This window comes from Parasteatoda tepidariorum, chromosome 7 (genome assembly GCF_982258835.1).
Source record: "Parasteatoda tepidariorum strain Cologne lab strain chromosome 7, Ptep-v5.0, whole genome shotgun sequence".
NCBI classification, from domain to species: domain Eukaryota; kingdom Metazoa; phylum Arthropoda; class Arachnida; order Araneae; family Theridiidae; genus Parasteatoda; species Parasteatoda tepidariorum.
In genome coordinates, this window is record NC_141761.1 from 98,550,956 (window position 1) to 98,565,172 (window position 14,217).

Below are 14,217 nucleotides of genomic sequence, written 5' to 3' on the forward strand. Positions count from 1 at the left end.
GGATTTTGTTACACAAATTACAACTGCGGGGGTGCTGATCTCAGCAATTTACCCATTGTTTCAACATGTCGCACAAGAGTCCCATGTCGTTCACGAAGGTGATCGTTAGATTAATTTGAATGTAATAGGGTGTATAAATATTCATAAAACCTCATAAATATTCCACTTGTTGGTTGAGTTGTTTTTAATCTTAAAATATCTACAGCATACTCATCATCAAGATTACTCTAAGCTGCGACAGCACCATCTAATGTGCATTTTCATAATCAAAGAGTGAAGAGGCAGAGTTGTTGCATTGATATGCTTCAACTACTGTGTTTGTTATTGTATTATGAATGGAACAGAGATGCGTGAGTTCTGTTTCCAATAATGAGAAAAATAAATTAAAAAAAGGTTTTTATAATAGTTTTTTGCGTCCAAAATATTCTTTAAATAAATATGTGTTACAACGTCTAAGATTAATGAAAAAATCAAAGCTGTTGATCGTAAGACACCTGATCATATAGAATTTCAAAGTAAACATACTTTGGTGGGGAGGTCTTATCCATAATAGAAAAAATATCCCCAAAACATCTTGAACCTGATCTTACATACCATCAAGATCCAATGCTTCGAGTCCCATGTTGGAGAAATCGTAAAGACACGCTTCCCACTAGAATACCGAAGTCAAGCATCACTGTCTGCGGTTAGTAAGCGAGTGGGTGACCTCTTTGATCAGTCTGCGTATTAACAGATGATGAGCGGAATCGGTTATTGCTAAACTGTTCTATCGTAAAGTGTTCGACTTCGAGCTCAGGGGAGCCATCCCCTCCGCAGAGGATCAAAAATGGGATGGCATGTCTTTGGACCATCCTCAGGGATGTTTCCCACGGCATCGCCAATAGCCCTTTGTGCAGCTCTAGTGCAACATAAATTAAGTACCTAAATATGCTTCAATTTAACTTGAGTGAACTAAGCGACATGGCTCGATTAAATAAAAGTAAAGACGTGATTCGTCATGCCACACTACTAATTAGCCTATCGGTTAATATCCACGTTAGATGATTTCTCTCCCATATCTTTAAGTGCTTGTCCGAACAATGACATTTTGAGACGGACATATAGTTCCCATTGCAACGCTCTTTCGTTAATAGGTTGACTGTACTTTTATTAGCTGACTGCAGTGACTTCTGTTTGGTTTGGAAGCAAATTGGGTTCAAACCGGAAAAAAATTCCGATCATTATGGGTTGCTGGATAACTATAAGAAACAACCTGAACAGTAGAAGTTGAGCCCACCAGATTTACTAATTCACCCCGAAATTAGGCTTAGCTCTTACATTTAGCAAAAATGTCGATGGACATTATTGCATTCTTAAAAAAAGAAAAAAATTTCAATTGTCGAATCGTCTTAATTAAAATACTGTTTTTAAATGATATACCTTATAAAGGTTCCGAATCGAGCTATGGGGTGGTCCGCTCTACTACTTGTTATAACTACTTATTAAAATTTGGACTTAAAGATGATTTATTTATGTTATGCTTTCAATACTGATTTGAGCTTTTTTTCGGTTTTTATTATTTTTATTGGTAAAGGGTCGGTGTTGGATATCACTTACAAGAATGGAACTGGAACTAACACGAAAAACGTGAAAAAGCATGTTTCTAGTTTTAATTAGTTTTAAATATTTTAAATATAGAATATGTACTGTCTACAGCTGCTGGTCCTGCCGCCATGGGCCTTTCAGCGGCCAGGAGACCTGCTGCCGCACCTTTTGCAGCTGAAGCTAAAATAGGACTTTCTGCCACAAAATCAGTGTCAGAAGTAAGAACATTCTTCCCAGAAACCTGGCTGTTTGAAATGGAAATGACTGGGTAAGCATTTAAAACAACATATTGACTATCGTAAACCAAGGCAACTGTACTAAAATATTATTAGGTTTGACAAGTATTTTACAATATTAAGCTATAATAATTCTTATAAATATTATTTAAATTACAACCTACTTAATCTCCACCTGATGAAATAACTTCGGTACTCAGCTGTATTAGCTTCAGAAACAACTTTTAAAGTCATCCTTCAAAATTTGTTGCTTTCCCGTTTCGGAAACTAAATGACTAAAAGTTTGTTGAAAAATTTTGGTAAAATCTCGTGTTTATTTTGTTTATAGTTTACTCGGTTGAAATGTTTCTACGAACCTAAATAACGTGAACTGAAGTAAGAAAAATTAAATTAGACACCAAAAATTGGAATTTATTGCGGCCCAGATAATTCAGCGTTAAATATTAGAAAAATATTAAATTACAAAAGCTTTGCATTTTTATAAAACTGATGTTTCCCTCATAGAGAACGTTTGCGATATTTTCAAAATTATCGTAGAAGCAGCTCGCTGAAAATAGGCATAGCTTGTCCTAACAGTCATGAATGTATGTTGCAAATTCATAGTAAAAATTGCACATTTTTCGCAAAAAAGAGAAAAAAGAACGTGACGACTAAGCCTACGAGAATCAGACTTAATTTGAGGCATTAATTCTTCCAGACCTGATGGCACATACATATCCAAGGAAAAGTTACCAGATACCATCACGCAGTGGATTGGAAGTGCTGTCTGTATCAGTTCGGAAGATGGTTTAGGAATTTCCAATACAACATCCATCGATGCATTCCAAGCCTTCTTCATAGATTACACTCTGCCTGCTTCTGTTATTAGAGGGGAAGAATTCGTCCTGGTCGTTTCCATCTTCAGTTACGCAGATGGAGCATTGCCAGTAAGTATTTTTTTCTTTCTCAAATACATATTTTAACCCCTTAACAGTGACATATATTTCAGAAAAATGGATCAAAAATGGAAAATTCCTTATATTATTATAAAATTTAGAAAATAGTTTTTTATTACAAAAATAAAATTTCTAGTGCAATAACTACTGTATTTATAATTTCTGCATGCACATAAAAAAGTAACAGATTACACTAAACACACATCTTATTCAATTAGAGCAAGTTAAACAAAATTTTGAAGTTAAATATAATATAATTAGTATAATCTAATATATATAATTCTCTTACGTGGCTCCCAAATTTTGGCAGAAGTACTTTGTACAACTAAATAAGATTCTTTTCACATCATTTAAATATTTACTTTATTTTCTTCATTTATAGAGAAAACAGTCGGCAAAGAATTCTGTTAGGTTAAAAAACATTTCGCTAAAAAAGTAACGAATTCTAAAAGAAATAAAAATAAACAACTTAAAAAATAAAAATACTGTTGCCAGCCATAGAATTTTTTGAAAGTTAACTTAGCAACATAAATCAAAGTGACATAGAAACGCAACTAGATCAAAATTATGATACCTATATAATTCTATAAGTGTTGTATCGCCAAATGCCCAAATTAACAATAGTGCTTTTAAAGAATTTCTATAAAAAGTTTTAAATAAACAACTTACTTCTACAACTGCTTCTTAAAGAACTTGGCTCATTGATTAGAAATATTGTTTTAATTTTACAGTACTAACTTTACTTCTACTTTCTTTATTGCTATGACCCTCTTTCATTACATTTTACAACTTCATGCTAAATTTGAAGACTTCCAGTTGTTTTGTGGTTGAATACTGACATTTAGAAATGTGTACATAAAAAAAAAATATTTAGAGGTTAAGAGTTGCCTCAGAAAAATTTGAATTGTTGACATTGAATTTAACAATGGAAACAATCGTTTTTGTGAAAAATTGAATTGTATTGTTAACATCAAAACTGAAAATATTGTATTTCAACTTAACAATACTACCTTAATTTATACTTTAGAATTGCCTCGGGGAAATTTGAATTGTTAGCAATGACTTAAACAAAAAGTTTTATTTCAACTGACAAATACTATATTATAATTTTAACTTTTTCTATGACTATACTCATTTTCTTACTCTTTTCTTTGTTTTTTATACATTTAATATTTTTGTGATAAAATAAAATTTATAGTTGTTCTGCTTCTGAACACTGATGAAAACACAAAATGATGGGCTTCATCAACAATCAAAAATATGAACATTTATTTTACAAATTCCATATTATTAGGGTAGCGCCCTTCAGAGAATTAAAAATACAAAATTATCTTCATCAAAGTCGATGCTTTACATCCGGCGTTCAGTCGCAGACTACTATTTCATATTGTTTCACAACACATGGCTTTAGCCCTCTGGTGGGAAAGACTTTAAAACAAAACTAAACAGTTACTTTTAAACAGTTACTTTTCTCAACAACTGAAATTTAGAATAGTGTGATTAAGAAAAAATATGTGAACTGTTTGCAATTTCAAATTAATATTGAAATGTACAGATTTAGAATTTTCTACAGTGAAAAGTTTTCGGAACTTCAGTATTCAAAAAAAATATACAAAAGCTGGAAGTTAAGAACGTATCCAATGAGCGAGCATTGGATTGCGAAGCAATCCGAAATGACCTGCGAAAGCAGTTCTGGGGGTTGGCGAGTGGCAGCGAGTAAGGGGCGAAGCCTCCTAGTATAATATAAAAATACAATAATATGATTTTCAATACATAAATTTTTCGAAGCTTTTAGAGTATGGTATATCCCAAAACATGTTACTGCACACAAGCCCATATCGCACTTTTTGCTATAAACTTGTGTGTTTCCTCTTCCCTTTTTCATCGATTTTACGACAGTATATAAAACACTGTCTGGTAGGAGTAGACTTTTTTCCCGTTAGTGGAATGTATTCTTGAAAGTGTCACACCCCCACCCCCACATTTTCTCTCCCTCGACAGAAGTCGTAATCGGTAAAAAACTAGGACCACTAATGCCATCTATTAGGAAAATAGAGAACTAAGTATCATAAAGTAGGAACTCGGCTTGGGCATCACAAAATAGAAACTTTAATTTTTCTCTTGCCCGAAGTCAGCTCGGGCATCACAAATACTGCACGTAGTAGTTGCCTGAACTGGATACGGGCGAAACTGGCAAGGGATTAAACACAAATTAGATCAATTTAAAAAATGAATAAATATTTATCAAAATGTATGAATATTTACTAATCATAAATGAAACCACGTACCCAAGTAGCACAGGGATATTGTGACAACTTTAGTCTACATTGACCGACGCTGTCAATATTGGCGAAAATTGACATTGTGTACGATATTGTACGATTCCCGTCGATTTCACATTAAAAGTCTGCTTGTAAAACTTTTAATTTTAAACTTTATTGTGTTCTTAAATCAAAATTAATAATTTAAAAGACAAAAAATGAAGCCAAATTTTTATAATTCCAAAAAATTAATTTAAAATATAAATTTAGAGATATCCGAATTGCTGATAGATATCGATCGACGCTCCCCAACGTTTTTACAATATCGAACAATATTGTTTCACGATATTGAATATACGTTATAAAAGGGGTCCATTTTTATATAGTACAATGTTTCGCTGCGATATTGTACAATGTTCAGAGCTAAGTTTTTACGATATCGTTTTTGTGAATTGTGCTAATTGGGTAGTTTAAAATTTTGAAATGACCAGTAAATCCCTCAATGGTGATATCTTAAAACGTACATCTAAATGCACAGTAAGCAAAAAAAAAGAAAAAAAAAAAGAACGGATCACTGAATTAATTTTGATATTAGATCGTTACGTTTTAGGACTCAATCTTAATAGTTCGAGACATGACTTCAAATATGCTAATTAATTTGTGCAGACGATATTTTAGGTTATAAAATCGTACTTTCTATATATAAACATAACTTTTTTTTGACGGATTCGAATTTCTGACTGGGAAATATGGTCCCCATAGTTTCGTCAGGACAGCGGTCTCTTCTTTGGCTCACTTAATGTTAATTTCTCTTTTTGCGTATTTCGCCATATCTCTAGAACATTTAAAGTGAATTAAACATTTTTAGCATGCAATTATAAAATCTGTTTATCCAAAGATGTGCAAAAAATAAATTTTAATAAATATTTATTTTAATTATTTTATTTAATAATTGTGGAATAAAATTCTAATCTTAAGGTATATACTTTTTGATTAATTTTAAAGAATGCAATTTTGCATAGCGAAATACAAAATTTGAACGAAACCTTCAAATTGTTTCTGATAAATCGATTTTAAAAATTGTCGTATTTTTAAAATTTGATATCTCAGGAACTATTCGACCGATTTGACTTCACTCAAATTTTGATATATAGTCAAACCTGGAGATATTGTGAAAGATGTAAACGGAATTTTTTTTATTAAGGGCCTTAAACACTAGACCTCTCACCTAACCAAACTATTGGGAACATATTTCTCAGAATCTCTTGCCCTATCCTGCATACTTTGGGAGTCAGAAATCCGAATCCATCCGGAAAAATGTATGTTTATTCATAGAAAGTGCGATTTTATATCTTAATTCGTAACTCAAAATACCATCAGCAGAAATTAATTAGTATATTTGAGGTTACCCCCTCAAACCATTCAAATTAAGTCCTAGAACGTGAAGATCCGATCATTAGATTAAAAGTTTTTCAGGGTGGCCCTCTTTGTTTTCTACGTTTATGCTTAAATTGTAGAGCTAAGGGAGGTTCAAAGTAATATTTTTGAAGAAAAACAAATTATGATTAATCAGGGAAAGATCTTATAGTCTTACTTAAATATGCATCATTTATACCCGTTATTGCATTTTGACACGGTTTTTAAATTTCCCAAGTCACTTTCTTTATTGTACTCTGTTTGTTCTAGCAAACAACATTTAAATGTTTCGAAGTCAAAGGAGGTGCCATTCTCATCGTCATCCACGTGTCATTGAAGCATCTTCATTCTTGCAGCTCTTCATCTAGTTTTGTTAGTTGAGTTTCGTGTGCACCATTAATCACAGATTTTTAAAATAAGTTTAGACATTTTGTAGAAAATGGAAGAAAATTATCATGCTTATTTGGGTATCGATTATCTACGGAGCCGGGTGGCAAAAGTACCGCGGATGACTCTTTCTGATTAAGAATAATCATTGTAATTTAAAAATAACAAAACTTGCACCACAAATTTCAATCGTAATATACATAAAGGATAAAAAAAAATTTGTTTTTCAGTTAACTGTGAAATTGGATGATCCACAAGGATTTGAATTGACCAGTGAGTCTATCAATGGGGATATCTGTCTTCAACCTGATACCAGTGAAAGTTTGAGAGTTAAACTGAAGGCAACAACCGTGGGAAAAATTAACATCACCGTAAAGGCTGAAACTGCGCCATCTAGTGGTGTCTGTGGAAGCTCCACTGTATCAGAAAATATTGCCAAAGACGCCATCACAAAGCCGCTAACAGTTGAGGTAAGTTTAATGAATAAACCAAATAGAAAACAGAACTAGTTTATTATACGGTCGTAAGAAATTTATTCATTTCAAAATTTATACTCATGCACACAAAATTTATATTCATCCGATGAAAAGCTTTTAAGTGACATTTTATAGAATTTTAATACGTGACATAATGAATAAGAATAAATACGGAACAATATTGCCATCAAATACATTATAATCTGCAAAATAAATCGTTAAAAAAATCAAGGTTAATGCAAGGTAGTTACGTGGCAAAATGAATGAAAATAATATATATATATATATATATATATATATATATATATATATATATATATATATATATATATATATATATATATATATATATATATATATATATATATATATATATATATATATATATATATATATATATATATATATATATATATATATACAGGGTGGTCCCGAATTCATGGTACAAACTTTAATGGTAGGTACAGGACATTGTAACAATGATTTATTGTATAGGAATGTATAGTCGCAAGTGACGTGGTGAGACGTAAACAGGAGAAATAACGGCCGAAAGGAAAAACAAAGATTTTATTGAAAGCGTTGTTGACAAGTGTCATGTTTGCAGTAAGTGCTCAAAATTGCGTCCACGAGAAGCGATACATGCTTGACAGCGTCGGTGGAGCGATTGGCGTACACATTCAAAGATGCCTGGTATTTCACGCACACCTGCAGCAGCTACAAATATGCGAGCGACGAGATCCTCATCTGAGTCAACTGGAGTCTCATAAACAAGATGCTTTAGATGTCCCCATAAAAAGTAATCGAGGCTCGATAAATCGGGAGATCGGGGTGGCTAAGGGATTGGTCAACCATGCCCAATCCATCGAGCACCAAACGTGGCATTCAGGTAATTCCGTACATCAATGCTGAAGTGTGCTGGTGCCCCATCGTTCTGAAACCACATGCGGTTACGAATGGCGATAGGAACATCATGCAGCAGTTGTGGTAACACTTCTTTCAGAAAAATAAGATAGCTTCCGCCACTGAGTCGCGTGGGTAGTACGTATAGGCCAATCAAAAAGTCGTTCACAATACCAGCCCACACATTAATACAAAAACGTTGTTGAAACGCATGTGGACGCGTTGCATGTGGATTATCGGTTGCCCACACATGGGAATTGTGCGCATTAAAGACACCCTCGCGTGAAAATGTCGCTTCATCTGTAAATAGCACATCACCTACGAAATCCGGCTGCAACGCACATTGCTGCATCACCCAAAGTCAGAAGTTCACGAGGAGAGGATAATCTGCCGGATTCAATGCTTGTACCTGTCTGAAAATGGAAGGGGTGTAAGCGATTTTCGTTTAACACTCTGCATACATTCTGATGACTCACACCTACGTCACACGCAACAGTTCTTGTGCTTGACTCGGGTCTATCAGCCACAATGTTCAAGATGTTTTCTTCCAGCCTTGGAGTGAGTACAGCTCTTAATCGACCAGCGTCATGTCTGTTGACGTCGAACGCAACAGTTTCACAAAAATGACGGTGTAACCGTTGAAAAATTCTATGATCCGGCATTCGTCGATCAGGATACTCCGCGCGATACATTCGTAATGCAGCTCTGCCGTTACCATTTGCACGGCCGTACATGTAATGCATGTCTGCTTTTTCTGCATACGTAAAGTCACCCATCGTCTACGGCAGCACAATTGTGAATGGCGCTTTTCCCTACTGCGATGCATCATTTTTAAAGGCGGCTAGACATCTACCGCCCTCTACCGGCAATGATACCAACCGATCACTCCATTTCTCTTTCCTTTTATTTCCCCTGTTTACACCTCACCGCGTCACTTGCGACTATACATTCCTATACAATAAATCATTGTTACAATGTCCTGTACCTACCATTAAAGTTTGTACCATGAATTCGGGACCACCCTGTATATATATATATATATATATATATATATATATATATATATATATATATATATATATATATATATATATATATAATTAATTTCCATCGAATACATAATAATGTGCGAAATAAGTAGATGTATAAATCTTGATTTTTTTTCAAGGTCCGTTATTTTAACAAAATTGTCTTCCCGTACTGTGATTAGGTGATACAAAACATTTGACATTAATTACAATAAAATAGTTAAAGATGATTAATTAATACCATGCTCTCTTTCCAAAGGTGGTATAAAACGGTGATCTTTAAATAGAGAATTGGCTTTAATATGAATAAAGTGAGAGAATTATATAAATAGTATTAAGTAGCATTTCTGTTAACTATTCCATTAACGACTTTGGGTTCCTCAACGTTTGAGTTCAATGGATTAATTTTATCCTTTTTTATTTCTTACTTCTACTTTTGTAGCTGTCACAATTTCTATGGCTGGTTGTTTTTTTTTTAATTAAGCAGATTTAACCTTAAGCTAATAGCTAAGAAACCGAAGACGACCATATAAGTGAAGTATTTTAATAAATACAAGTAATTAACGCTTTCATTTCTATATCATCTGCAAAATACCCAAAAAAATATTCGATCATCGCAATAGGTCTTGCTTGAGTCGTGGTCAATCAGTGGATAGACCTTATGCCTTCCAATGAGGTGAACCGGGTTCAAATTCCAGAGATGGCTGGTCGATACGAATTCCGCATCCGGCTTGCACCGACCGCAGTGCTGACGTAAAATATACTCAGTGGTGGACGAATCATGAGTTAGTCCCTACGATGCTGGGCTAACCGTGGATGGTTTTCCTTTATATGTAAAACAAATGCTGGTTAGTTCCATCAATAAGTCTTCCACGAAGGCACATTTCTCCAAATACTTGATCCAGGAGTTCCCTTGTCTTCTGGAGGGGGTTCAAAATGACTAGCTACGGAGTTGAATATTAATAGTCGTAAACCCAAATAATTTGACAGTGGTCATTAAATAAGTCTTACTTTCTTGTCATCTCACTTATTTAATAAGTTGGCACTTTTTACACTTTTTTTTGCCACGCTTTGTTATTTTCTGTTCTATACATTAATAAAATATAACTTACAGGCTGAAGGTTTTCCTGCTGAAAGGATTTATAGCTCTCTGTTTTGCCCATCAGGTAATATATAAAATCTTAATTTATTAAAATTTAAACTTCTCCAAATTAAATAAAAAAATTTTGTTCAACTTTTAATATTACTTTACGCTTTACTTCTTTTAAAATATTTTGTGAAAAGTTTTAAATAAAATCTTAATTAGGTGTATTTATTTTATTAGATTCTGAAAATGGTACTTATGAAAATAGCATTTCTTTGAGTTTGCCAGAAGATATTGTGCCAGATTCTTCCAGAGCATATGTTGACTTCACTGGTAAACCACAATAATTATTTATTAACCATAAATGATGATATTTTTTCTAATGTAACTCATGTTTATTAGTCTTAAAAAAAATTTTTTTTTTACATTTTCTAGTGCTCAAAAAAAAATTTTTGGTTTTTGTAATTAGTGTAAAATTTTTTAAATTTAATTTCTTCAGAAAAGAACTTTGAGAGTCGCTGTTAGTTTCCTTGCTATTATGATTTTCTAAGCGTTTATCTTTTTAAAATGTTCCCATTTACAAATGATATTCTTGAGTATATCTAAGATGTAAAAGCCGTGCATCATTTATTGATTACCCATTGGCAAAATAGGTGTTGTAATGGGTTTGATGGCGTCATCGCACTTTTCAACTGTGTTCAAGAGTAATAGTAAACAATGAGCATGCGTCGTTATTGCATGCGTCCGATGTTTTTAGCGACCGCTGCTGTTTGATAATTTTTTTAGAATTATTTTTTTCTTTTTCTTTTTACCAGTAGTGCTCCTTAATGTATTTACATAACAATAGTTTAAAGTATTTTTATATTCTTTTTATTATTGACTTATAATTACTAATTTGACTGTGATTTTAATATAAATATGAATATTGGAGAGGGAAAAGTTGTTTGTAACGTCTTGAAACACGTATATTGGCAGGATTTAAAAACCAATTCGACGACAAACATCAATTGAAACAGTTTTTGGTACTCATGATTTGAAATGTTGTGACGTTTATCAGAGTCAATCCAGAAAAGAAAAAAAGCATTTGGCCAATGGGCAACCAGTGATCGTCATAAAGCGATCACATTTTTTTTTACTTATTGTGAAACATCGTGCTAGTGAATTCTTTATAATGCATGTGAAGGAAATTATATAATGCTATGTTAAAACGGTTATAAATCATGCAAATTTATAATTCAATAAAGTACTTATTTAAATGCTGAGACCGGCTGGAGATTTTTTTTTCTGAAAGAGAAAGTTGTTAGATGCACGTAAAAGAATAAGTAAATGCAAATTCACTTATTATTCTAACCTGGTTTCTTTCTCAAAATATTCAGTAGTGTGAAATAAATTTTACTTATTTGTTCCTTTTTCCTTTCAAATAATATTTTGTTTTGTAAAACTATAAGTAAATTCAATTGTATTAATAATAGTCTGCATGCCTATCAAGTAATATTCTTTTTTTTTTCTTAAGCATTTCATTAAATTTTTTTGTTATGACCTAGAGGTCTTTCAAATGAGGTTCTGTAGTACAATTTTGTAGAAAAATTCACTTTACTCTTTCAAATAATATTCTGTAGTGTCTTATATGAAAATTTACCTTTAAAATGTATAGTATGAATTCATAGTACTTGTAGTGTAATATTACAGAAAAATTCACCTTCCAAATAATATTCCGTAGTTAAAGCATAGGAAAATGCACTTTTATTTATAACTAGCTGTGCCCTTCACATGTTACAACGCCTCCAGTCTGAATTGCATTTGTTGTACTCAGTTACCAAACTTTTTTTTTTACCCTTGCTCTGATGTTTCTGAATCGCGGGTAGCGTTTTATTTATTTTTTGCTCGCTTGAGGTGTTGATCGACTAATAGCGTCTTCGTTTAGGTGGCATAGTTGTGAAAATATTCATCCTCAGAAACAAAATGAAATGTCAATATTAACGATAGTCATACATTTGCTATTCTGATATTTCATATATTTATACTAAGTAATAAATAATCTATATGTATATGAATGAATAAACGTAGTTTTTAAAATACTATTAATGAAAATAATTTTCGAAATGGTAATTTGATGGCACCATTATTAACAGTAAGAAACATTCACATTGATTTTACTTACCCTCACCTGAAATAAAGAAACAAAAATAAATAATTATTAAGAGCTTGCTATAAATTTTGGATAAAATTTAGTTTTTATTAATTGGAGCTACAAGCTAAAATAAGAATTGTCTGCAATTCAAATTGCAACAATGCGTAATGTTAATCCTATGAGTAAATACATTTTTCTCTCATCTCACTCGAACGGTTCGTAGTAGAATTCTAGTGTCAAATGGAGAACTTCCCCGTGATTTGAACTACTAGTATGCCAAATTTCATCCATCTAAGTCGGATGGTTCAAAAGAATATAAAGAACATAGACAGATATTCATTTTAATGCTACATATAGGTGAACCGATTGTCATTCAAATAATTCACTGCTGGGGATAAATTACAGAAAAACATTGTTTTTACTTACATCGATAATGTTGGTTATTAAACATTAGATTAAAAATTGTTGAAAAAGATGTTCACTTTATTTTGAAACGAATTGCAACATACTAAATGGCTTCTTAATTTAATTAGTTAATAACTTGTTTATAGACTTATCTTTATAGATTGTATGATATTTCTAGAAAAAACTATCACATATTGTTTTCTTTTTAGGAAATGTTCTGGGCAAAGCTATGGATAATTTAGATCGACTTGTTACATTACCCACTGGTTGTGGTGAGCAGAACATGGTGAAATTCACTCCTAATTACTTAGTTTTAGATTTCCTGAAAGACGTCGGAATGTTAAGTGAAGACATTGAAAGGAGAGCTAAGAAAAACCTTATGAAAGGTAATTATGACACATCTTCTTTATCGCCAAATACATTTTGTTATAAATCAAATTTCATTGTTATTGTCAAATACTATTTGTTTATTAAATTTATTGTCACAAATGCATTTTAGAGCTCTTTAACAGATTTGATTTTAGATGGAAAATTCTCATGCGATTTACTGGTATAAGGGTGATTCTCATGAAACATGACAATTCGGACCAAAAAAGTCCTCAAAATAATCTAAAAATTTTTTTGCATACTTCTTTAGCTACACTTATTAATATCTTATAGACAGCAGTGTAGTTTATTCACATTTGCTCGAGAAAAAAAAATAGAAATTCACCAAATCTTGAATGCCAGGAAAATGACATAGTATTACCTCAGAAGTTTAAAAAGCAGTCATTTTAAGTTAATAGTAAGTAACTCAACTTAAGCCTTTATGTTAGTTAGATGAACCATAAATTGCTTAAGTTAATTCTTTTTATCCGCTGTAGAAAGAGACAAAATAATTTTTGTTGCTGATATGTACAGAATAAAATTGTGTATAATAATCAATCATTAAATAAATAAATAACTTTGATTACATCCAAGCATATTACAATCATTCAAAAACTTGGTATTAGGTTAATATTTGCTTTCCCTCTTTACAGTATTAGCAGTTAAAAAGAATTTCTGGTTACACTTTAATGCCCTGGCATTCATAAGCCAGGAAAATGACAGCCAGGATAATGACAAATTCGCCATTTTATAGCATATAACTTTAATTTAATATTTTGGCCGAAGACGTTTATATTCTGCAGAAAACAACAGTATTTCTTGAAATAACTCAGATAAATCAATGTAGTTTTTGTTATTAATGATTCCAAGAAGCCAGAAAAATGACAGCATAAAAACCTACTGGCGCTATCTTTTTTGGTTATAAATCATTAAATCAAAGTAGCCAAGAAAATGACAGATTTTCATGGGACAAACAAATTATTGACAGGAAAAATTATTTTAAACGAA

At 32.2% G+C, this 14,217-nt stretch overlaps 1 protein-coding gene across 3 annotated transcripts in view; it reads left to right on the forward strand.

The window, feature by feature from the left end:
* Nucleotides 1-14,217, forward strand: part of LOC107450327 (murinoglobulin-1) — a 95,379-nt gene that overhangs the window by 62,322 nt on the left and 18,840 nt on the right. For 2 of the 3 annotated variants that reach the window (XM_087168343.1, XM_087168344.1), the window contains exons 20-25: nucleotides 1,696-1,852; nucleotides 2,518-2,746; nucleotides 7,050-7,289; nucleotides 10,338-10,389; nucleotides 10,548-10,640; nucleotides 13,053-13,229. In XM_087168343.1, coding sequence (XP_087024469.1) covers nucleotides 1,696-1,852; nucleotides 2,518-2,746; nucleotides 7,050-7,289; nucleotides 10,338-10,389; nucleotides 10,548-10,640; nucleotides 13,053-13,229 — 948 coding nt within the window. Of the gene's footprint in view, nucleotides 1-1,677; nucleotides 1,853-2,517; nucleotides 2,747-7,049; nucleotides 7,290-10,337; nucleotides 10,390-10,547; nucleotides 10,641-13,052; nucleotides 13,230-14,217 lie in introns of all 3 variants that reach the window. The other variant, XM_087168342.1, reaches the window with a different exon arrangement.